At 35.9% G+C, this 27,074-nt stretch overlaps 1 protein-coding gene across 2 annotated transcripts in view; it reads left to right on the top strand.

Annotated features, from left to right (window-relative positions):
• Window positions 1-27,074, top strand: part of negr1 (neuronal growth regulator 1) — a 172,231-nt gene that overhangs the window by 89,941 nt on the left and 55,216 nt on the right. For both annotated transcript variants that reach the window (XM_023340076.1, XM_023340077.1), the window contains exons 4-5: window positions 11,183-11,314; window positions 24,965-25,085. In XM_023340076.1, coding sequence (XP_023195844.1) covers window positions 11,183-11,314; window positions 24,965-25,085 — 253 coding nt within the window. The remainder of the gene's footprint in view (window positions 1-11,182; window positions 11,315-24,964; window positions 25,086-27,074) is intronic.

Here is a 27,074-nt window from a genome sequence, read left to right as displayed (position 1 = left end):
AAACGCCAACAGGGGTATTTTACTTATTAGCCTGGTGTTTTCCAAGCTTTTATAATTTGAATATTTGATTGTTTTCAAATGATCATTTTAGCTGCAGGCAGAGAATAAGGTCAGGCATGAAATAATCATATAAAAAAAGATATTTGTCTAAATTAAAATCCAGTTATTTCAAAAATACAGTTCAACCACGTATGACAAGCTACCAAAGCAAATAACTTGCCAGATTTAAGTTAGATATACAGTAAACTGAATTAAGTTCATGTGAATACTACACCATTCAGAATATCATTCATTATATACTGTATAAGCAGCTAGCAAAATTTGTATTATCAACAATGATAGTAGACCATAAAAAAGTTTGCTTTTCTCTGTTTTCATCCAGTGAACAGTCCCTTCCTTTGAGTTGGGTTAAGCAGGTGCAATGGCTGCAAAGTGGAAAACATTTTTACCTGGCAGGTTTGATGTTTTCGGCCTCACTCTCCTTAACAATCAACTATTTTGGCGGGGAGGGGGGTGGGGCTTTTTTTACACTGTAGATAGCTCCACTGCAGCAGTCAGTGAAGTTTGACAGGATGATAAATTGCCCTGACTGACTGTCAAGTTCTTTTTCCCACTCCGACTGTTTTGTGTTTGCATTTTTCACTCTCTTGCCTTCTTGCCAACCACCAAACTGCCAGCTAATAATAAACTTTGCGCATCCAGTGAAGTGTGCCCATAAACTGTTTATGGAGACAATAATTTGGCATAGTATCTGTGCATGCAGAAATTGGATGCATGTTTCTTGATTACAGAAGAGCAATGTGAAGCAAATGCTTAAAGTTTGTAGAATGTTTTACGTAAGAAGGAGGATGGTATGTCTGGACTGGAACTGTAGATATAAACATTGCTTATTGATGTTTTAATTAACTGTGTAAAGTTTCTTGTTCATTTTCTTGTAAATTTTTTGAGAATTTTGGAGGAAATTTGAATGATAACAGAGCTTTATGTTTGCAAAGTATATTAAACTGCATCTATTAATGGATGTACCAAGTGAATTTTTCCTTCCTCTTATCCTATCCTATAGAATATTAGTCCAGATGTCAAATGATTTGTCATGGTTGCCACTTAAACTAATATATAAATACTGTAAGCAATTTAACGACTTTTCCCAGCTGCTACTTATAATCTAAATCGAGTTATATCGGTAAATTAAATGCATCCCTAAGCATAAAATATCATTAGTGAAATTAGAGTTTATTAATCACATAATTCCTTTGTATTATTGCACTTGTCTGACTTTCAAGGTAATGTCAATCTATGAGCACAATGCTGTCTGCTTGCCACTCCTTCATAGGTCACAGAAAGGAGGGGGTGAAATAGCCTTTAACATGGTCTATTTCAGTCTGGTTTAGTTCTATGGATGGTGCGGGGAAATTGCTTTGATAAGCTTTTCCCATTGAGATTTGAATTCATCGGATAGAAGTGTGACCTTTGAAAAGGCTGACTAGAATGCTTGAGAATGTGTTTGATTTTTTTCTTGTGACAGAAGTCAGCCTGGGCATATTTTTCTCTTCCTTTTCAGTCGCAATGCATTTATCAATACTGTACATGTTTCATTTTATATTTATGAATGTACAAGAGCCGTCTCTTGTTCTGAATGACACTAACAAAGCAAACATCACCATAGCAACTCATTAAATGTGTTGCGTCTAACATAAAACTTGATCCAATAAAAGCTGGTGAGCTACACCACTGTGATGCATAATGCAATTTAGGAACCACTAAAATTGTACAACAGCTGTTCTGTTGATGTTCCAAACATTTTTGTATCTACATATAAATTAGGTCTAAAATGATAAAAAGCAAAGCAAGATCCTCATAAAGATTTTCTTTGTGCCCAAGACACGCATTTTTTTTCTTTTTTTATATCATAATTAAACTATTTTGACATTACCATGAGATACACAAGACCATGAGAAAATAAATTATACAAGAAATTGATCAGAATATCTGAATTGAGTCCAAAAATGTCTTCTATAAGTGTTTGGTTGACCGTGATCCAAACTGCCAAGGTATACATATACAAATACACTAAAACAAACAGAAAGTAAATACATAAATACAGACAATAGAAGGGTAGTGGTGTAAAAAGTTTTTGCCTCCTTTCTAATTTTCTATTTCTTTGCATGTTTTTCCACACTTAAGTGTTTCAGAATATCAAACCAATTTAAATAACACAAGTCAACACAGAATGCAGTGTTCAAATTATAATGATTATTATTATTATATTAGAGAGAACAAATATAAACTTGCATGGCACTGTGTGAAAAATGATTGCCCCCTAAACCTCAAAACTGGTTGGGCCACACTCACCAGCAACAACAGCAATCAAGCATTTGCGATAAGTTGCAGTGAGTCTTTTCCAGCGCTGTGGGGAAATTGTGGCCTATGCGTCTTTACAGCATTGTTGTAATTCAGCCACACTGGAGAGATTTTGAGCATGAACTGCCTTTTTATGGTTATACTACAGCATCTCAATAAGGATTCAGGTCAGGACCTTGACTTAGTCACTCTAAAGTCTTCATTTTGTTTTTCTTCAGTCATTCAGAGGTGGAATTGTTGCTGTGTTTTGGATCATTGTCCTACTGCAGAACCCAAGTTAGTTTCAGCTTGAGGTCACAAACACATGGCTGGACATTCTCCTTCAGGAGCTTTTTGTTGACAGCAGAATTCATGGTTCCATTTATCACAGCAAGTCCTCCAGGTCCTGATGCAGTAAAATAGCCCCAGACCATCACACGACCTCCACCATATTTTAAAGTTGGTATGATGTTCTTTTTCTGAAATGCAGTGTTACTTTCATGCTAACTGTAATGAGACCCCCCCCCCCCCCCAAGAATTCAATTGTCTCGTCAGTCTACTGAAATCAAATCAAATAATTCTTATACCTTCATTTTATGTTGGATTTATAAATATTTCTTATAGGAAAAAAAATGCAGCACATGTTTTTGTTTATGGTCGGTGTTTGTGATCGCTAGCTGTTGAAAAGATACATTTACCCAAAAGAGTTGTGTGTGTTACAGGCTGCAGAAAAAGCCTGCATAGGTCAAAATAAATAAATAGTTTAGACCTTTAGATAAACCACAAATCAGTAAAGGTTAGAGGCAAAAATAATTGACCCTCTGGTATTAAGCAGTTCTGTTCTAGAATAGCTATAGATCTTTCTGTTAAATGCAGTTTGCCAGTTGTACCACTAAGTGTCACTGCTGTGTAAATACTTTTCTGTATGTAAGTTAGGAACTTTAGTTCACAAGTGGGATCTGTCAACTAAATTTTTAAATAGCTAGTATGAGGTATTCTTAAACAATAAGCCCTTTACATGATTAGATAAACACATCTGAATTTTTCTGACTTTGCTGAGACAGGAGCTATAATCACTAAAGTGGCAGGATTCAGTTAAATCTAGTGCTTTCCTTTAGGTTGATAACAGTTAATCAGTTTACATCTATTGTTTGGATGGTGTTAAGATCTTTATTAGCCTATCACCTACACTACTTCATGCTCATTAGCCATTGTGCCATAGCTGTTGATGAGTGAGGATGCCATAGAAGAAAGTGTCCTATTTAACAAAATTAGAGTAAAATGGCATTAGTCATATTTACCTTCTAATTTTAGCTGCATTTATTGTAAAATTTGATGTGGGGTATTGTATCAGATTACTTCTGTGTTCAATTATCATGCCTATCAATATTGTTGACATCTAGAATGCTGATTAAATGGAAACGTTTTAATTTATTTTTATCAAAAAATGCTATAAATATTTTGCAAATATGTCTATAAATTAATGATAAAATAATATATGCTGAAAAGCTTGCTTAGCATAAACAGATTTTTTTTTTTTTTTCCAATTCCACACATATTTCTCACAGCCAACTGTCTGAAAATGTGTTTCCCTGCCCAAGGAGCATTACCAAAATGTATAAACATAGAAAGTAAGAGGAAGGTAATCCAGCAGGTTGCAAAAGTGAATGCACAACCAATCAGACATGACTTAAGGCCCCTTTGACCCAATTCCTCTCTCTGGAGTTTAGCACCCTAAGATTGACAGCCGGGGAACAAGAAAGGGTTTATGTATCAAGGTACTGTAACAGCCTTTTTGTCAGACAGCCCCTCCACACAGTGTGCTTTTACCCCTACATCTGGCCCACACCTTAAGTTGGGACCAGAAGTCAACAGTATACAATGTAGCAGTGTGGGCTGTTCTCCCCTTTCAAGGGTTAAAACGATAAATTGATGTAGAAAATGCTGCTCTATGCTATAATAGAATTTCAGCAATGCCTGCCCTATCTGTGCACTGCAGCCCTGAAGGAAGTGTACCCCTCAGCTTCTCTACACAATGTGGGAAATTGCTTACTGCAACAGAACTTAGGCAGTCATTGGCACTGAATACACAATCAACCTTCCCATGATTTCTTTAATTTGCTGCGAGTGAATTGTCCCTCAGGTCAGAGGAGCCTCTGTCAGATATCTCCTAGCATGCTCTCACACTCATCTGTGGTAGTCCCTTGGTGGTTTCATATTACACCACATTAGTTTATTTTTCTTGTTTTATTATGTTTTCAAATGGCATATTGTTATCACTGCTTTGTTTTCCATAATATAAGGGTTTAGTATGCACAATGGAATGATCTTCAAACAATAGATCAAGGAGAGGATTCTTGTTTAACAACTATGACCTTTGCAGAGCTCCCATCCTTCTGTAATCAATAGGAATACCATTTGCTGTATGAGCAGGAAGATGCAACCAGATCCTGCATTGAAATGATGTTGTTGCGTTAATGCATTTGGAAATGGCTGCAGTCTAATGAGCCATATTTTAAAAAAGGAAATTCAATGTTGTTGTTTTTTTTATTTTTCAGAATAATTTGTTTTCTGTGTTTGATAATTTCTTCAAATGAAATATTATGTGAGCAGATATCTCAATAATAAAATGCATAATCAAAAGCCTGTGACATACATCATTGGCAGAGTATTATTATGCTACGAAAAACAAAAACCACTGGAGGTTTTTGTCAAACAAGAAAATAATTGTTTCTTCTTTTTTATTAAATGTGTGAACTACGACTGGCCTAAAGTCAATTAGTTATATCTAAGCAAAACATTAGATTTTCTGTGTTCATTTAAGACGCCTTTGTGGTAATCAATTTCTAATTCTGTCAAAAATCAGAAGACATTACGCCTTCAAAATAGTGTCTTGTATTTTGTATATATATATATATATATATATATATATATGTTTTGCTTTTCACTTCCTTGGTAAACTTGAGAAAAAGGTGAGTATGCTGAAGACAGCTTATCTAAAATCTTCTCAGTTTTTATAGTAATTAAATATTATGTACAATATAAACTATGCAAAAATTTTAATTATTGGTCCTTAATTTATCTTCAATGACTGACCTAACAGATTCCCGTTTTAGCTCAAGTAGAGTCAAAAAAAGAAGCACAAACAAAAAGCTTGAACTTTAACTGATGCCATGGGAAATCAAATGATGCGACAATGGAGGTTGTTAAATCCACTTCCAGAACTGTGGTGATTTTACAACCACTGATATAATCAGCTCATTTTGGTAATGGCCGACGCAGTCCACCATGATCAGCATACATTTGCCGACACCTGTTGATAATCAGGAGTTGGTAATTTAGCCGAGACTCAGCCCAGCTGCTTTTTGTTGACCAATAATCGGACAAAAAGAACATGAACTTTCTCACTTTCAAAGTGTTTTAAAAGACCTGAGCTGATGCTTTGGTCAAATCTGCCTTGTTCATTAAAATAAACTCAAACTCCACTTTTTATCATTCTTCAGGCATTAATTGCTATGAATGTGCCTGCCATATGAGACTGTTTCCCCCCTACTGGCTCACAAGCAATTCATTGTGTTTTCTGCAGAGTGGAAATCAGTTCTTGTGGCTGCCAATGAAAACCAAAGCATTTGATTCAGCCATTTGGCAAACGGTATTGGGAGCAACAAGAATAGTTGCCCTCATGGGTCAGCGCTTTTGATTTTATTGCCCTAATAAAAGACACAAGTGCACACAATGGATTTCTACATCCTGGGTATCATAATTTCCCACTGCAGTGAAATACACTGGAGCTGTGCTTCAAGGGCAGTGTTCAGGTCAGCCATTTAGTGCAATTATTTAGTGAAGTTATTCAGCATGTGTGTGTTAAAGTGAGGATTTTTCCCCCCACTTCCTCTGTAAATAAATAGACTTTGAACAGCTTTTATCCAGATATAAATTACAGGGTATTGGTAGAAAATAAAAGTAAAAAAAAAGTCCCCTGCTATGTGTTATACTTTGGCATTCTATCCTCTCTAAAAGCCACAGAGAAGTCACTAATGTTAAATAAAATTCTACTAAAGCAAAGCATTTATTTAAATGTATATATCTGATATTATTTTTGTTTTGGGCATGAGAATATTCCTCATACGCACCAATTACTGTAGGAAACCATTGTACTCTACCATATGAGTTGTTAGTAGGCTTTTCATGATCAAATTCTTTTCAGTGCACTCATACTTGTGCTAATACTCCAAAGATGTGCTTTGTTTATGTAACCTCCCCAAAATTATTCTCTTTTAACTGTTTACCATTGTAAACAGTAAAAATTTGTTATTGATCTTTGCACATACTTTGTCCTCACGTGAACTTTGTAGATATAAGTGTATTACCTTACTCCCTTTTTGCTTTTATTATTCCATCACGCAATGATCCGATTATAAGATTATTTAATTTTAAATTATAGATCATCTGTCTGCTCTCATGAAGATTCTCTCACCCCGGCATGGATAATGTTTCACACTGAAACTGATACCATGACTTTTTTTTCTGAGTAATTTGGCTAGTAATTATTTGACTTCTTGGCGGATCACATAGAGGATTAATCTTTAATCACCAGATGGTCAGTAGATTCTCAAAAATGGATAAAAAATTTATAAAGTTGAATAACCCAACATCAGGCAAGTGAACATTGAATGTAAGTCCATAAATACCAATGGGCTTGCACTATTTAAGCTGAGAGTGCAACAAAATCAACATACATATATAGAGATGCAGGTCTTGATGTTCTACAAAATCTGCTTGGTTTTCTCATGTTACGACCTAAACAATGAGCATTTTCTAAGCCACAGACAACTCCTGTATTTCTCCAATACAAATGCAGCATAGAAACATCCATCCATTGGGTTCACAGTCTATGCTTTCTAATCTGTGCAGGGTCTATTGCACGAGAGGAGGGCATGGTCTCAGGACAGTTCCTGAGACCATCACAGGCCAACATGTGATGGACACACAGGACAAACTCACACACTCACCCCTAAATGCAATTAGAGAGACAAATTGACCTAACATGCAACTTTGTGAACTGTGGGAGGAAGCCAGTAAATGTGAAGAAAACCCACTTATTCATGGGGAGAAAATGCAACTCAATTCAGAAAGACAACAGGCAAGAATTTGAACCAAAGACCTTTTTGCTGTAGGGCAACACAGCTACCAACTGCTTCACTGCAGCCATTTAAGAAATTAATAAGAATATATTTTTGCAATAAAATCATAGTTTATATTGACAATTAATTCAGATTGTCAATGTAACTTCGCAAAAATATTTGGCTACCAAATTTGGTAACCAATATTTGGCTACTATGGTTCATATCAATATCTGATATCTAACATTTATGTAGTTTTAACATAGTTCAAAATCTTCTTGCTTTTTCAGATATGTTTTTTTTTTCAGTCTATGAGACAAGTCCGATGTATTTAACAAGGACTTTAAAGTCAAGATTACTCTAGCTGCACCTCATGTCTGGTCCCTTGTAAAAGCTGCAGCTAATTTAGTTTAAGCTCTGTGTATCTCTTAAATTCAGAGTTCTATTTATATTCCCTGATTAAAAAAAGCCTTCCTGAGTCAAAATCTGCTGCATATTCTTTTTAGAAGAAGCAATTTCATAACACATAAACTGTGCAGTCACAAATAGAAGGTGCTTAAACCATGTTTACATAAATTCCTGTTTCGTCTGAGATCACACTTGCTCTACACCATTTGGTTACTCTATTGACTCACTGGACTGCACTTCTCCTCCCACATCAGTGGGATTAGGTACAGATAGTCTTCACCCACTGAAAATGCTTCTTCAAGGGTGCCAAAGCCTGGCTATGTAAGGAAGACAGCCAACAAAAGCGAGAATTAAGAAATTTGTGTTATGTCTCTGTTTTCTATTTACAGGTTTATTTTGAAGAGATAAATAAAGTGTGTTTATAGAAAGTTCTTTGGACATTTTCTCTACATTGTACCTTTGTCATTTTACTAAGATGTTGCCACCTCAAAAAACTTATTAACAAAAGTGTTGAAACCCAACTTACACACAGGGACAATTTGATGCATTGAATGTAAATGCTACCAGTTCCCATATGCCTCTGTTTTATTCTGGTTCGTCTTTTAAGTCATGTCAGTATTATGTGCCTTTGCCTTTCTGAATGTTAAGTTCACAAAACAGAAATGACATGAAACAGATATACAACTACTGATGTTTCTGGTACAAAAATAAAATTATATATTGCTATTATCCTTATTATATTTATAGCTATAGTAATGGAATGTTTGTTCATGATTATTGTTGATGGGCAGATTCACGTGGAAAGTGAAAAAGCAGGTGTGTTCATAGTAAATATTATTTATTTAATGTACTCAAAATATCAGAGATATAACATCACAATGTTATTTTGCATGTAAATTACAATCACAGATTTTAGCACCATGGCTGATGTAAAAATATGTCTCTTATAAAACATTACAGTGTACTTTGGCTAAGGAGTATATCTGCACAGATTTTTACCAATTTATATATTGAGTATCACTGACATTTTAATGATTTGAAAAACCCTCAAACTCACTTTTTAGCACTGTTCAAACCTCATGTTCTAATTCAAAGGCGAAACAACAATAATATGCAGATAAAACACATGTTTGTTACATACAAGTTTATTTGTAAAGGTAAGAGAAAATGGAGGAAGATAAAACTAGAACAACAACAGGCACAACAAAATCTGCCTCATTGACAATTTTATGATGTCTCTGTTTTGGATGATTGTCAACATCTTTTTATTCTTTTGTGACCAAGATTCACATTTCACCCAAAGAAGAAACACATTTTCCTTCATATATCAACCTGCACCTATAATTACAAAATTACAACACGATTAAAGAGACCAAAAACATTTCAGATTTGTATCTGCTAAATAAAAATCTTGATTCATCATTAAGCACTGCCATGACTTTATATGAGCTAAAGCAGCAAAAAGTGGGCTGGGCAATTTTAAATACATTTTTTATGCTAAAACAGGCAAGGAAAACTGTAATCTAAAACCTAAACAAAAGTATTGAATAAACATGAGCCAGGTGTAGTTGACATTTTGAGTTAAGTGTGTTTATTGTACACTTTATGTGGTTTTGATAACATTAACTGATTCGCTAAGGTTAACTGCTTTGCTAGTTAGCTAGCTGTTTGGTTAATTAGCTGTTTCCAGTAGCCATCCCACAGGGAGCGCTTTATTTCACCAACAGACATGCTAACAATCAGAGCGTGTTGCCAATTAGTTTAAAGAGATTATCTGCTAAACAGTTTTACCCTAAAGAGTAACAGGTGGGACTTCTTTTGAATTCAAGCCAATTTAGTGGAAAAAAATGTTTCAAGTATATCTGGCATCTCATTAAAGTGAATTTCAAAGTTAAGAAGGAGATGATAGAACGTTTTTTCCATGATTTGTGGCCATTTAAACTGGAAATTAATTTGTAAATGCTGTTGCAGTCTTTTCTGTTTTTACATTATGGGGTAAAATAATGTAAATATGTATTTATTTTTTAAATACATAAAATAAATTTATGTATTTATTTTTAAAGTTGCATTTTTTCATTTGCAATTATCCTATTATGACTGGTGTGCATTTGGAAAGTAACATTTTGAGCACTTATGAGTGAATCACTTTATCGCATTTCACTAAATGAATAATTTCTCAGGTGATTTATTACTCTCTAAACATGTCAGAAAACAATGAAATTGTGCTAATCTCTTAACCTTAGGTGATAGATGTACATAATCAGCGTAAACGTCACAGATGGTCAGTTTGCTCGCAACCTTGCACTTGAAGCAAGGTTGTCACATCAGGAAGGTACTAAAGAAATCACTGTCTTTATTAACAGACCTTAGAAATAGCAGGCAATTAACTTTAAATCCATCAGTGAATGAACCTATTCGTTTTATGTTAAATAATACAATAAGTGGCATATTCTCAGTACTGCTAGAAGTAAACTTCATTTACATCCTTTTGTTCTGAATAAAACTGTGTCGAAGCCATTATTGCTTTCCAGCTTTTGTTGTCTCTGTCTTTGAACAAGCAAATATGCGCAGCATCCCCGCCACCAATTTGTGTGTGCGTGGAAAACAAATTATATCGTGCTTGGTAGGAGCCAAGGTTAAAAGGAGCTGTACAAGTGTACGCCATTTAAATTATCTTCCTCTGTGTATTTATATCTCCTGATTCTAACTGAGTTATGGTGCACACTGTTCTGTATCTCACTGTTTTCTCATTACTTTCCTTGATATGCAAGTGGGAGCTTAAGTCTATCAGCTGTGACAGTGTTAGTATGTTTTAATTTTCTGTTAATTAGAGCTTTGAGCGTGCACGTTTGTGCAGATTTTCTCTTATCAAGTTAAGTATGCAGCCTGCACGCCAGTTCTGTTGCTTCGAGGCTACAGCCTTTGGCTCATCCAACTATAAAGCACTGGCATTTGCATTGAGTCATCAAATCTGTCTGTGTGTCAGGAGGTAGCTGTGTGCTTTGATAAGAACAAATTATAAGTGGATGGCTGGGAACACAACATTATTTCCTGCCACCATATCAATAAAAATAGATCAATTCACTGCTGATGTGCTACTTGAGAATGCAAAGAGGGGAATGAGGGGTTCAATGCGACGTCTTAATTGTTATGCATCTTCTGTTCAGGCTTAAATTTGAAAGCAATTTACTACAAATGAAATCTACCATGGAAAACGGCAATCCTTGTGCAATAGATTGTGATTTGTGTGATGTGCTTGTATTCTGTGTGGACACGTTGTAAGTACTTTGCTTCCATTTTCCTCTTTCCAGCCAGGAAGTATGACAGCAGCGAATATCTTAACATCACCGGCATCACAAGGGACCAGGCTGGAGACTACGAATGCAGTGCTTTAAATGACATTGCCTCTCCTGACACCAAAACAGTAAAAGTCACAGTCAACTGTAAGTACATCTCTTTCTTCTTCCTCTTTTTTTAGCACGCTTCTTTCACCGACACAAGGAAAGGGACAGGGGCAGCCTGAAGTGCCACCGGTGTCGCATCAGTGCCACTGCTCTTCAAAAAAGTACATCTTGTGGAAGTTTGAGAAAGTAGAAAGCCAGACAGCGAAGTTTCTTAATATTTAATGTGAGAATTTCCTTTTTGTCTGTGCATGCAGGTGATTAATTTGCGCAAAAGAAAGGTCTGACTGTTCTAAGCGCTATTCCATTATGCAGGTAATGAGTCTTTCAAAAGTGTAAGGAGACAGTAATGAGGAGCCCAGGCATTAATGAATGATACCGGGCTTTAGCTGTCGTGGTCACATGGAATTCAGCACCACTAGGAATGAGCAAGAACAGGGGCTTGACAATTACGGTCGATCCTTCTTTCTTTATAAGTGCTCCTTCACCGCACTGTTGTTCAGGGAGGTTTTTGCATAAAAATCCTGGGTTGGATCTCTCTTTTCGGCATAACTTATCAGCCAGCGTGTTACATAGATGTTAGGGGAGGGGCAGTAGTGAGAGAAAAGAGGTTCTTTTGCTGATTCTGAAAAGCTAATCATGCACGTTTTCTCATTTAACCTTCAGGAAATAAGGTTATTTTATATTATACATTTTTGACTACCTAATTATTTTTTTACAGCTTTGTGTCTTGCAGCTCCTGTACTATATTTTCACCTCATTGTGTTAAGATAATTCTTATTTCTACCTCCTTATAAAACCAAATCCTGGCACCATTATTTCAGTCTAATGTTTGGCTCTAATGAGCTGGACATGAGTGCAGTTACAGAGACCAGTTATTTATAGCTCTATTGAGACGTGGGTTCAAGGATGAAAAGTGCTTTGACAACCGGTAGCGTCTTTGTGTTAACAGAAGAAAGGAGATATTCTCAGTAGTTGATAGGGCATGTCGCAGCCAGACGCTGCATTTTAAAGTAAGACTGCAGGGTTTTGTTGCGTTAGTCTCAAAACTAAGTGAATAGATTAGGCATAATTTCCTTGGCTGTGAGACAAAGTGTGCACATCGCAAGCTTCGGAAAGACACTTGCAGCTGAAGTTTGTTGCAGCTGGTCAAGTGTTGAGGCACTTGACCAGTGCCTCAATAAAGCTGCCCTCATAAAGCTGCAGAGCTCTCTTTGTTATTGATTTGATGCGCTAAGGAGAACAGCGATAATAACAATTTAAATGGTATATTAGAAATTTTATATAGTTTCATGTTACCTGGTAATTTATCACATGTTTAACTATTTTTGCTTTAATTAAAGTCCCAAAGAAATAAAGAGCTTGCTGTGTCATTTGTGATGTGACTTCCTCTGCCATTGCTCATCATTACCTCGGACAGTAACAACAGACCTGAGCACAGCACAATGCTATAACACTAGCGCATAAAAATTACATCATTTGCAGTAACAACTGACTTTATATTAACAACACATTATATTAGGAAACATTCCTACATTTGCCTAGCACTTCAACAAACTGCTTAGAAATATGCTCAGTACATTGTGATGTGTGTTTGAACTCTCTGAGTTTAAATTAAATAATTCCAAAACCCGGGAATGGTTCTGATCATTACTGGGTTGTAATGTGTTCAAGCCTGCCATGGATACCCGCATCTTAAGATGCGGGTATCCATTAATAATTATTAATATTAATAAGATTGTAGGTAGAATTCTACCTACAATGACTGTAAATGAAAACTATTGAAATAGAAAACATTGCAGTAAATATTGGATGTATTCTACAATTATCACTCCAGTTAAAGTTCAGAAAACAATTCTTCAGAGGAAGAAAAATCTTTGATGAACTTACTTTAGTACAAGCACGCAGCAGAGATGCAGTTATTAGGCCAGAAGAACAAGGTACTAATGTTGCAATAAGTAAAACTCAACAGACAGCTTAATAGTTCTTACTTTTATAGATTATTTTTTTCTTGATTGGTTTATCTTTAAGACCTGAGTTCCACAACTCTCCTCCCATTCCTCTTCACATGTTAGCCAGGACCTCAAGCTACAACTGGTTTTCTGTCCTGATGTAAAATCAAAGCTACTTTATCACAAACAATTTTTCAAGAAGATGTTTGTCCAAAAGGCTTTTTTCACCAATTTGTGATTAATTTTCTTTAGCCTCAGCCGTACCTTCCCTCAACTTTCCCACTGACTCGGCAATACGGACATATCGGTCATAGATCAACTGATCAAAAACTGAAGTAATTTTACAAATCTTGCAAGCTGATCTGGAATCCGTGCAAATAGTTCACCTGCTCATTATGCTCACCCTGTCTGGACATTGGCTAATCAAGAAGATATTCCAAATGAACACTAAATAAAATCTAACCAAACAGTGTTTTTTTTTTAAATAGATTCTGATTAATTCAGCTTTTTAAGATTACTCCTATTTTCTCATCCTTTTCAAAGTATACCCTTGCGAAGCACTTTGTGATCTCTATGTCTGTGAAAGGTGCTATAGAAATAAAAACATACTAACTTATTTTTTACCTCTCTTATTTTTTACAAGGAACCCATATGCACATTTCCACTTTGCCCTTACAGTAGATCCATGCTAATCTGGAGGTGACATGTCAGAACGTTATAATATTTTTTCCAACCTAGATAACCCCCTTTTGGAGCAGGGAAGGAGGACTAACTTACAAGAAACTGCTGGAATGAAATATCTGTTGCTCTCAAGATCAGAAAAGAGAGATTTCTGCATCTGGGCAATAATCAGTTACAGTATGACACAGTATTGTACTGCGCAGTACAACACTGATGAAATGCTGTGTGTATGTTCACTTCAACAGGGGGACTCTTTTTTTTCATCTGTCTCTTTTTTGATAATTCATTACAACAACATATTTAAATTTAAAAAGTGTGAAGCATCTTAATAGGTATATGTTAAGCAATGCCAAGCCACTTGTTGTTTTCTAAGTTTTCCAGGCTATTGAAATGCTTTTTTGAATATGGGTATGCATTTTTTGTTTTTTACATGCAAAATCTCTCTTGCTACTCTTTCATTATATGAACATGATGTTTAATGTAAAACATCTCAGATATCATTTGCCTAGGTGATGCTATTGTATGCACATATAAATGACTCCATTTATTTATTATGCTATAAATGTTTCACATTTCTTTATATACTGTTAGAGTTATGACCACCACTGATTCAAATATAGTCAGTTTTTTTTTTCTGCTTCACAGCCGCCTCTTACATGAAAGGTTCTGAGTTTTATTGCAGCTGTTTAGCATTCAAAGTGCTGTGAATCCATTAAACCCAAATAAACAAAACATTTAGCTGACATTAAAGAAGAGGAACATTGGTATTTAGTGCCTTTAAATGGGAAAGAAAGGTATTTGTAAGCTGCTGCTTTCAGTCTGTTTAGAAAATATATATTAAAAAAATTCAATATACATTTTGTTTTTAATTAGGTACCTTCAGTGACACATATGCCATTTTCCAACTTTATGAAAGCAGAATGAATAAATTCCATTTGTCCACTGGAGTGCCTGATTCAGTCATAGCATATAAAGCTGCATTCATGAAAAACTCAAGCGTAGTTATGTCTTTAATGAGAGCTAGACTTAGCCAAGTTTTTAAATTATTATTAGCTTTTATTTGACTTCAAACAAGAACACAGTCCTACAAGGCAAAAACACACATGTTTATATTCTAAAAATAAAAGTAACACTGCTCTTTTTGGCTTATTAAATAAGACTCTTGATTTGCTAAAATGGTCTCTAGAGGATTTTACACGTGTCGGATCTGTTTAGTCAGTCAACAATGTAAATTGTTCCATTGAAAGGATTTCAAAGCGAATAACATCTAGATACAACTGAATGTGGATTATTTTTCTTTATTTCTCATATATACCTAGATAATGTAAGTAACCTTTATGGTGTGCACTGACCCCCCCCCCTTTCACCATGTTAGCATTGATCTGTTGTTTTCTTTCTAATAGCAGTTTAATAAAATTAAGTCATAAAGATCAATTTGTCAGACCTGCACCAGTTATCCTTAATCACGCTATTTAAACTGCATACAATTCAGTGGCATTGACATTTCATGGGTTAACAGATTAATTAAATACGTATATGTTCCTTCAAAAACAATGTGGGGCTTTTTCTAAGTTAAGAGTACAGTTGACCTCGGAGCTAATTGCAGATTAAGGACACTAATTAAACTGAGCGAACCTGAGTAAGGAAAATAAAACTGAGCTTGAGCATATTTCCAGTTTTAATAAGAGCAGCCTGCAGTTTGCCTTTCTATAATATGGTGGTTTAGAGACTTTGTCACTGTGCATGTGTTGCAGCACTTGCAACCTCAGCTTGGATTTCTCTAAAGCTCGAAAGACCACTTTGATTAAATTACTTGCCTGAGTGGGCTTCTTGCCTTTATTCGCACAGTGATAAATGAATGCCGACTGAATACTTTTATCAGCTAAAGCTGAAAGATGGCAGTCATACAGAAGGTCGTCCTGGAATCAGATTGGATGAGGGCTCCTGCTTGGCAAAAGGATATTTCAACTGCGAATTTACCCAATGAAATTCGATCTCCGACCTACTTTTCAAATTTACATATTCATCTTCACTGCAGGTGGGTCCTGTTATTGGCTGAAATTCTCACGACACAGTAAGATTCAAAAGCATAAATATCACATCTCAGCAGCTAAGTTGCAGGGATGAGTGAGAAGGAAACCACGGTGGAACACCTCCGCCTGTGATCAAAAGCCAGCATTTCATTAATTAATGAAGCCACCTAGTTCCAGAATCAAGGCGTTCATCACTAACTATGTAGATAAAACATTAACAGCAATCTGTTTCTCTTTCAAGATGAGAAATCAGAGGTGTCTGACCTTGCTAAGCAGTTTACAAGGTTCTTCCTCGCACACGGATAAGTCTGCTGTTCTACAAGATTATGTTGCAAGGTGAATTTGACAGTGTGCACAACATTTTTTTATTATTATTATTTTTCTTCCCACAAGTAAAAGCAATTCAGACATTAATCTGTCTTTTGCTTCACTTTATGCCCTTTTTGTTGTGGATTGTATTTGCATGCACACCACCTGCTCTGATCATGTTTGTACACTCATGTAGTATTCACAAAACTATCACAGATGAGTTACCAGAAGAGGAAAATGACACAATAGCTCGGGCACTCCTCACAACTGTATCAGATACAGATACATAAAACAGGTTGTAGTTTTATAACTAATAATGTATGAAGCCCTAAATTTGCATACAAGCAGCACATACGAATTATTCTCTGTATATTTATGAAGCTGTTTATTCATATATTTCGTTAATAAATCTCATGAAATTGCATGAGAGCACAAGCTATATTTAGAGATATATTGTTGCACATGAATAGAAAGACATTATGTTCCCTTAATTAATCCTTTACATTTAAAGTGTTGTTTGAACCACATATTTAGAGGCATGATGAAGTAGAAGTAAAGAGAAAGCATCATTTGTATGCTTAATTTGACAGTGTGAAAAAAAGGGAATTGGCTTTATTTTGTTCACAGTTTCTGAAACACAAATTGATCAAATGGAAATGCAGAAAATCCAATCAGCTCAGTGAGTTTAGAGTAAATTAGCCTACCGAAGTAATAACAAAAGAGACAGCTAACTTACAAACAAAGGGCTAAAATTCCCATCAGTTTTCAGAAAGACAGAATCAAAGCTATGCTGGAACAAACTTCTTACACAGCTCACCGAAGCAGCATGTGGACGCTTAAAAAGGAGCCAATAATCATCTTGAAACAAAATATTGCAGTAATCTCCAATTACTCATCATGTATTGAGGAGTTGTTTCTTGGCACCTGTTGTAAAGATGTGTACAAAAGCATTAAAATAAAGTGTTGTTCTGGGAAGTTAGTGACCCCAAGTTGTCGCTCTTTATTGCAGTGCACTTATTGCAGTGCACTAGTGCACTTGTTTGATACAAGTGCAACTCTAGCATCAAACTAGTGGTGACAAGTGTCAAAGTTGTTGTTTTTTTGTTGTTGTTTTTTTTCTTTTTTTAGCAATTTTTGTTATTGCTCTGATATGGACAGTGTTAAAAAGGAAGATTTTCAGGTGATGCTTGAGGATTAAAACACATCTAGTGACTTCTGGTTCTCTTGTTTTTTCCACTTTGAAGACTGAGAAAAAGGCCTTTGTGCCGTTTTGTATTTATATCTGAAGTAAAAGTCAAGTCATAGAGAACAGCGTTAAAAGATTATTTAATTTTTATTGACTTCAGATGTCTTTGCTGTGGACATCAATACTTTAGAAAGGTTCTGTTTTTAAGAGATGTGAGATTATTTTGTAAAATGCTGGACAGAATGCAACTAAAATATTATTACCAGATTTCCCTGTGACTCTTAAAGGTATCAGTTTTAACTTCTAACATCCGGAGCACCCTGATGTTATCTGTTTAATATTAGACTTTTTGAAAAGTTCTGTGGCGTCAATATTTCCTGATGTGCTCCTTAGTGGTTGAGCAGCTTTACTATTTACAGGATGGTGACCATGAACACATCAAGTCTGACCTTTCAGAAATATGTAGATCTATCCTTCAAGTATCTTTAGAGTGCCCTTGCTGGACTTTTTTCGGCAGTGATATTAACTACTCCCACACTGATGGCGTCCTGAATGACTCTTTTCAGCAGTGATGTCCGATGTTAGTTCTGAAGGGCTGGATGTTTCAGGTGTTTTCCCAGATCAGGAAAACTTCTGAAAATTAATTTTTATTAGAATGATTATGTGTGTGAAACCTTTAAGAAGGAAGAAGCTCGAGCAGGAGCAGCATTTTATGTAGAATTATATATTTTCTCTCCTCTCTATTTTAAGGAATGCAGCAGAGAGAAAAAAAAAGAATAGATTCTGTTCTCTCATTGGCTGTCAAATGTAACACGGCACATATTGTCCAAAATCCACGTACGATCTGTGACGAGGCTTTTGAAGTATTTCTCCCCAGATACTGCTGAGCAGCTGAGGGTTATGTGCTGATTCACAGAAAAAAAAGAAAGATAAATACAGACAGCTAAAAGGAAACATGGATGAATTCAAAACGCACATGGCCAACATGTGATATTTCTATTGGGATTCATATTTTTGTGCATAAACTCTAATTATGTTTTATTGACCTCAAAAATACTATTTTTCATATGAATATGTTTCTGGAGTGATCCACAATCAGAAAATTATCCAACAAATACCTGCTGCATGAAGACATTCAGGTTGTTTCATGGATTATATGCTAAATGTAAATTTATTAAAAAATCTTGTTTTTGATATCCAGAATAATTGTGCTTCTTCAAATGCCTCCAGAAGATATTTCCATAGTATAGGTTAACAGCTTTATGATAGAATCTGAGACTGATTATTTATTTACATTAATAGAATATGAATTAGGCCTGAAACATGCTATAACCACAATTTAAAAGAAATAAGTTGATCCAATGTTTGTTTTGTTTCATATTAAAACCTTTTTTTCTTTAAATGATCATCTGCTTCACCATATCAGGCTTAAATCACTTAAAGAACATATAGGTATGCTGATGCTCTGAAGAATGGAAGCAATGCACTGATTTCCACCACACATTGTCTCTTTATAAGCACGAGTTAGTGTGTTAGAAAAGACTGTGTATGCGTTTTGCACATGCACATTGTGTATGCATCCACCCTCTAAAGTTTTAATTGGATTCCTCCGACACACTGTCACTCTTTGTTTTACGTTCTTTTATCTATGCTGTTTTTATGCACACTAAAGTGTCTACACAACTCTTTCCCTTCGTTTTTTTAATTATGGGTTAGGGGTTTAACTTTGCACAGATAGACTTAAACCTTTTTACTTCATGGCACAGTTTCACTTGCCTTGCAAGCTGTACCCTACTTGGTTCAAAGTTTGCCAGCCATTTTTACGCCTCCTGCCTCCCCCAAGCACCCTGCAGCTGTGAATTCTGCTCGCACTTTCACAAACACTTTTTTTTTTTAAAGAACAGCCTTTTTCCTTGCTTACAGTTATTTCCCAACAAAAGTATAAACATTTTAAATAATAATGAGGATGCATATTAGATCTGTTGTAAGCCTTTCAAGCTATACCTCTGTGGAGGGTTTGCAAAAAATAAGCCAGCAGTGTACACTGAAAATTAGTCATTCTGAACATTACTTTGTCTTTTGTTTGTTCCCATCTTGCCTTTCATTCTAGTTCTCTTCTCATGTATGCTGTTTGTGACGCAGACGTTGCTGGTGTGGATGCTCCCCCAGCATGCACTTCTGACTCCGCGGAAAGAGTTGTTCTGGGAAGTCATGACCGACTCACATAAATAAGCAGCTAGACCTGTTTGCCTAGCACGACCATCCAATATTACAATGTCAAGTAATGATGACAAAGTAAACAACTATTAGCAGAGTGTGGGTGTGTTTGGACAGTATTTCACTGTCAGTCATTATGGACTAATAGCTGCATAGCTCTTCATTTGCATGTGACAAAATGCATGCCCTGACTGTTGTGTGTGTGTGTCCAGTGTGAGTGCAGTGTTGGCTTGTAAGGTTGGATCAAAGGTAGGAGAAATGTTCCTTCCACGGCTCAAGGAAATCAGGTGTTGAGAGTGTTTTAAAGTAAGACACAAAGTCTCTGTTGAGCATTTGTCGAATACTCAGGCTTACAATTCAAAAGAGAAGGCTTCCTAGAATTGGTTTCTGATCCAATCCTAAGTAGAGTTAAAGCCAGTGCCCTCAAGCTGCTTGGATGTAAATCCATCTCTCTACATCTCTCCAAAGCTCTCGTCTTGATTGCTATTTGGATTCCATGCTACACGAGGGGCATGAATAAATGAGTGAAACCTTGATCTTCAGCAGAATAAATATTCTTGCTAGTATTACATCAGAATTTATTGGCACACATCAACTTCCTTTTTATGCTTCATCTTTGGTTTTATTGTTTGATTTTAAAGCTGAAGTAGTTGGCAAAATCAAATATCTTTAAAAGCACAAGTTTACGTAAAAGTCTGAGTTTTATTCCTCATTGTATTTCAATGTCCGAGCTTTTAAAAAAAAAACAACTCTTGGCTACAGGCTACACCATGTACATTTATACATGACTCTTTAACTATCACTTCTATGGTGTGAGTGGTAGTTATAGAGGTGGTCTGACTCAGTGCAGGATCCCACCTAGTGACTCAGGTTTGGGGTATAGGTGGGTGAGATGACTTATCCGGTGGGATCTTTGAATAATTGTCGAGACTCAGTAGTGGATGTGGTCTGATAGTTATCCCTTGCTTGACAGTTGTGTTGTGGGGGTGGATTGCTTGGTGTTGTGTGCTGGCACATTTGTGAAGAATATAGGTTGTTGAGTCTGCCAGTCTACTTAGTGCATTTGATCTGCTTTTTCTTGTCACTCACACTGCAGCCCTCCAGGCCCACCACAGTTTAGCTGCCAGGTTAGGACATTTAAAGAGAAAGGTAATTTGTCAGGAAGTTTTACACATTGGACTATTTAGTGTTAAATACAGACAATGGATTAAACCCCTTCTGTTGGCCCAAACAGAATGGCACATTAAGCTGGTTATTTTTAAGCCATGCATTGTATGAAAAGCAGGAGCACATTGTTTGCTTGCTGTTTTGAATTGAAAACTTAATGAATTAATAAATCCTGGCAGCAGACTGACAAATAAGCTGGACAACGAAGCCTACAGATGGTAGTAGGGAACACTGTCTCTGTGTGTATGCTGACAAGTCATGCACTGATGAGTCTATTTCTTAATTGCTGGAAAAACCTTTTTTTTCAGATCTGACTCTAGATATTGGATATTAATTAATAAGCATCCATTTTATGAGTTTGCTTGGTCAACAATTGCACTCTAGAGAGTAAGTCTTGATCATAAATCTTGTAGAGACATGTGGGGCATAATCTTTGTCGTGTTGACAAGCTTTGTATAAAACAGGTGCAGCTGAAGTCAGTTTGTGATCAGCCCACAACTGGCCATTTGTCACCCCTGAGGGCTTCGCATGTGCTCATTTTTCTGCTATGCCCGTGCTATTCCTGGACCCAACCCTTCACCCCCATCTGGTAGAGTCACTACGACTGCAGGTATGATTTACAGCGCTACCCCAGCATTCTGTAGGTACTAAATTACCTGGATTATTGAATTTTTATGATTTTTAGTGCACTACTTTGCATTCTCCTCCAAACCTCCTGGTGTATTGCACGATATATGATGATATAAGACATGCCAGCAAGTTAAAATTGGAATTATTGGATTTGACTAGATTTTATGGCTGTGATCCGTCATAACAGAATCCAGTGCCAAGCTCCAAATTGAAAGGATGTGATATTATTGATATGCATAAAAGCAATGGCCTTCTGGACCACCTGCAAAGGTGTATGGAGTTTTTTCTACTTTCAGTGCTGTAATAGTGAAATGATTTTTTGAACTCTGCTTATTTGCTGTAGATATTTTAAACAAGACCTTGAGATAGGCAATATAATGCAAGAACCTTGAATTTATTTATTTTTTTGATTACACTACTGCAAAAAATAACTTGTCCTTTTGTTGTTCTTGTTATAAGCAAGATAACACATTATTATCAGACCAGACAAACATTTAAGACACAAAGCATAATGTCACAATGCTTTGACATTATTATTATTTTTATTTGTATTGTGGGTAGTATGATGTTAGATATGGATATTTTAAACATACATCTCATCAAAAGAGCTATACAGAAATAGTTTCAAGTATTAGTTTCAATTGTGCTTAATTAAATGAGGGCTTTATTTGAAAAACCAAGCTTTTTAAGTTTTAATCTAAGTATTTTGCATAAAATTGCAATCATAATGTCTTGTGCATTAAATTAATATTGAGTTATAAACAAAAAGATTTGTTTAACTTAAATTGGATGAAATACATTTTGCTTTACTCATTCAAAAGGATAACTTTATGCCAAGAAATGTCAGAAATTGTCCTAGGTTCACCTTGTACATTTCATTTAGATTTTCTAAAGCATTGTGGAGTCTGATGGTTCTGTTTGGGGATATTGTCATTCTGCAGAAGGATTTGGAAACTCATCAGACACCTCCTCATTGTATTGTGTAGTGGATAAACACCTAGAGTGACTATCGCTCTGTGTAGGACTTTCTATTTGCTAATCCCTTTTGTTGGCTCAGTCTAATTTGCTTGTCAGGATTTTAACAACTTCTCATGGAGAAGAGTAAACCACATTAACCATAAATAGAAAATCATTTTTCTATAGAGAAAACAGAAATCACTGTTTGTCTTAACAAATAATTGGTTGTAAATAAAAGTGAAATGAGTCAGTGCATAAATCGAGCATGGTTTAGAAAACAATTGGGATTTTATCTACTTATTCTTACTAAGAATTACTAATATGTATTTGTTAAAGTATCTTAGGTGTGAGGTTTCGAGTATTGACTCTCCTGGCTGAGCCGCAGTGTTCACTGTCCTGGTAACTGTACAGGATGACAGCTAGGTCACCCTGACACTTTGAGAGCCTTCAGATAATCAATGATGCCGCACAATGACACCAATGGAGGATTACGAGGACTCGCTAAGCCGCTGTCGGTCAGCACGCTGCATTGATTTTGTCACAGTTGTTATTGCCATGTATTTCTGGGGCTGTCGAATTTGGTGGCATTTTTTTTAGCTCCCTGTTTTATTCCTTTGCTTTAAATGTCATTCAGACCTCCTCCATCTAAATGCTTATCACATTAATTGAATTATGTAGAGTCTGCTCTTCCTTAAAACTGCTGGTGGAGTCTTCAATTTTTCTTGTTTTTATTGCCAATAATGCTTATTTTTCTGAAAATACATTGAAATTCTGAAAGTTTGAACAAACTTGTCAGATTTCTGAAATGGAAAACTGTTAGTAGTATTACTTAATATTCAAGCGTAGACACAGACATCTTTGCCCTAACACCTTCCTCAACCTCCTTTGTATGGTGTCCAACATTTTACACAGTGATAAATGAACACAAAAACCTTAAGCGTTACCTATTGCTTAAGGCACTCTTGAAACCTTGGCATTATACTGCTGAGCCAAAGAAGTAAAAAGAAATAGCTGTATAATTTGGTACAAATATAAAAAGGTGGAAAAAACCACAAAGACCAGGCATGTGAATGCACTCATTAGGATGCAAAGGAAAGCTGGTCAAAGGGCATCCATCATCCCAAAGCATGCTGTCACTTCGTTATGCTTCTCTCATATGGATATACACAATAAGTACAAATTTCTCTTCACACCTTTTTTGCACAGATCTGTTGGATCCTACCTCATTTATCTGTGCTGACTTTCAGGCTTGCTGAAATATTGCTCACACACTGCCTCCATATTGCTTTCTTTTAATTAAAACCAAGTCTATCTCAAACAAATATTACATGTGCACATACCCAAACCATGACTGCCTATTAGATACATTTGCTGTTGTCTGCAGTTGGTGTAATTTGATGGGAGTTGGCATTTGTTGCTGTGTTGGGAAGCTGCTGCAGCCCAAGCAGAGGTCATCCATCAGGAACATCTCCAGATCCAATTGAAAGGAGAGGTTTGCAGGCATTTAGCCAAGCCTGTTCCACTTCGCACAGACCGCATCTCTGACAATCAGGTCATTCTGAAAGGCTCATTGTCAGGGTTTTATATAGTCTCTCTCTCATATCAAACACAACTGGGTATTTTACTGATGAATGAAGGAGTGACCCTAAGAGTGTAAACTTTTTCTGTGGCATATGCTCCCAGGCAGAAAATTGGATGGATGTCACAAAGAAACTTTATTTATTTATCTACTTATTTAATTGTTTTAATGTCTCTGCATCTGCTTGGGCAGAAGGGCTCAAAGTCAGCCCAGACTGTAATGCAATTTTGGATCTTTTGCCCCATGAACAAACTTTAGTTCTAGTTCACTCAGTCTGTAATATTCTGGCTTGTGATTGTAGCACAAAGTAATGTAAAAAAACACACAATGTATGAATATATTTGCACGATCATTTCCCTTTTTATTTAAGCTAGTCAATTTAGCACAATAATAATGTATAATAATAATAATAAAGAAACTCTAAAGTGAAACCTTTATTACTATTCTAAAATTGTTTTGTTTTTGTTTTGTTATACATTAAACAAAACAGTTATTTTCTTAAATTCAATTTTTTTAACATCAATGCCTTAAATGCTTTAAAGGCATTGTTGTTTGAAAGCTGTGTGAATGCATAAAGTACTGAAGGATGGCGTTGCTTTGGAAACTGCCCATATGCAGAGCTGCCTTCATGACATTGGCAAAGAGATTTACACCACATTTCAGTACATGAAAGGAATCTCATTTGCCATTCAAAGAACCTGCCTCTACCAGCCAGTCTTTGAACTTCCATTAAGCCATTTATCACCATGCTGTGCAATTCTTTTTTATTTCCCTTTACTCTAAGGAAGGAGGCCGTTCTTCTCAATTCAGCATCTGTTGACCCTGAGCATTCAGTTTGTCCTATACAAAATGTTCAGAAACCAGAATTTTAGACGTCATGAAATCTAAAGCACCATATGTACTTGAAGCTATTCTTATACAAACAATAGAACATAAATGTCTCCTTTCTTTTCAAAAATTTCCTGTAATCTCTTTCTCCAGTTCCACCGGACATCCATGAAATGAAGAGTCACGGAGTTGGTTTGGGGCGCACAGCACTGCTGCGGTGCGAAGCTGCTGCTGTGCCTTCTCCAACCTTTGAGTGGTACAAGGGTGAGAAAAGGTAAGTGTTGTCTGATGGCGTGTACTGTCACATCACAACATGTAGTTGCATCACTCTCCTACATGTGCTCTGGATGTGGCTTTCGTAGTACTAAGCTCCAGCATCGCATAGTGTCAAACTAAAGGGTTTACTATCTGATAACACGCAGTTAATATATGGTTGCTACACAGTCTTGGAAGGTTTGGATTTATCCTTTGATGCATATGAAAAAAAGCACTTAATACTGTTTTTCTGTTTTTACAGACAAAACTAAAAATGAATGCAGTAATTTTACAATAATTTATATAAAATTGAAATGGGTATCTTCAATTTTTCATAGCTCATTTTGGTTAAATTTTGTTGACAACTCTTTCAATGAGACACATGATTCTATTACACTATTTCAAATCAGCTCAGATTTTTTACTGTTTAGAAATGAGCAAACCGACATGGAGGCATAAAAAGCTAGGTCCTGAATCCTCATGTTCCTGTAAAGCTTGAACATTTCTCCTATTCTTGCACATATTTTCTGTGAGTGATCTTGTCTCATCTCACAGTCCAAAACTACAGATACTAGGTTTAACTAGCTAACACTTTATTGCTTTTATTTGAGAGTGCATATGTAAAAAGTTGTCCATTCTGTGTCCAGAGCTCTGACAAGAGTGTGAAAAAGTTTGGAAGTGTCTGAAATTTCAGTTGTATATTTAGAATGGAAAACCATTTATGTTTCCATTGTGTAAACGTTAGATCTTTCCATCTGCCTATAAATTCAGTTTCTGGGTTTCGCATGTTCCTTGTTTTAAAGTCTAACCACTGAAAAAGTATCTGTGGAAAAACTACAAAGTTAAGTATTGTATAAAATATGACTGAGAACTGTAGAAATGTGAGTCTTGAAAGGCATGTAATTTTGCTAACATTTACTGGAACTTTTTGTTTCTTTGAAACAAAATAATGCTATATATATATATATATATATATATAGCAAGTGTTTCTATATATATAGAAAGTGAATTCTCATTGAATTCAATGAGAAAGTGTGTCCAAACTTTTGGTCTGTACTGTATATGTAAGATTTTTAAGTAAGCTGTGCTACAATTTATCAGTGTTTATTTTTGTAATGTTTAAATAAGTATACACCCCTTCTTTTAATTTGTTCATGTTAGCATTGAGGCAAAACATTTAACATTGATTTTAGACATACTTTTACATGTATGTCTTATGTACATGCGTCGACCACAGCTTACTATTGTTGATGCGATGAGTGGCCATATTGAAATGTGAAGTCAGCGAATGAAGACATAACTGGGAGTAGTCAGAGTTGCTCCCACTTTCCCTGTGGGAAATTTGACTTCAGTGAGGGAATTTTGGTTTATTTTTCCTACTGGGAAGTCGGAATTTCCCAATAGAGACTACAACCAGAGCACAGCATAAGTTCTTTTTATGCTTGTTTTGTTTATTTCCCAAAAATAATGCTTTTCTTTGTCACCCCATTCATCATGCCTCTGGGGAGAGCCGACAGAGAGAGAGTCATTCTGTCATTCTGCCCACTCCAGCAGGAGTCACTTGTAGCTTTTTCTTACCTTGCATTCTGATAAAATATTTGCAGGCAACTGGCTTAACTCATTTGTGACACATACATCAATCAGTCTAGATTCAAGTGTTAGTTCTTGAATTTAAAAATCAAATTATACCCATTACCCATCATTTACCCACTCCTGGTGAGCACAATTTCAGTCATCAGCTCACACTGTGCTAATTGTAATTATGGGGTGGATTCAGTTTATTCAAATTGCTAAGGAGGCAAGTTGGCATAATTCTGGTCTTTTCTTAAATCAAGGACTCATTCCTTCTGTGACTTTTCACATGGCTAAATTGTGATTTCTTCTTTCACTTGTAATCACAACCAGAGCAGTAGTGAGAGGTCTGAGGCACAGAGTTCAGATTTCGTCATGGCACGTTCATTGTGCACATGAAGTAAAAGCTGTGTTTTAGCTCCGCTTTGTGCAGCTT

The sequence above is a fragment of the Xiphophorus maculatus genome, chromosome 9 (assembly GCF_002775205.1).
Source record: "Xiphophorus maculatus strain JP 163 A chromosome 9, X_maculatus-5.0-male, whole genome shotgun sequence".
NCBI classification, from domain to species: Eukaryota; Metazoa; Chordata; class Actinopteri; order Cyprinodontiformes; family Poeciliidae; genus Xiphophorus; species Xiphophorus maculatus.
Note: the sequence above shows the minus strand (reverse complement) of the source record. Positions and strands in the feature narration are given on the sequence as shown.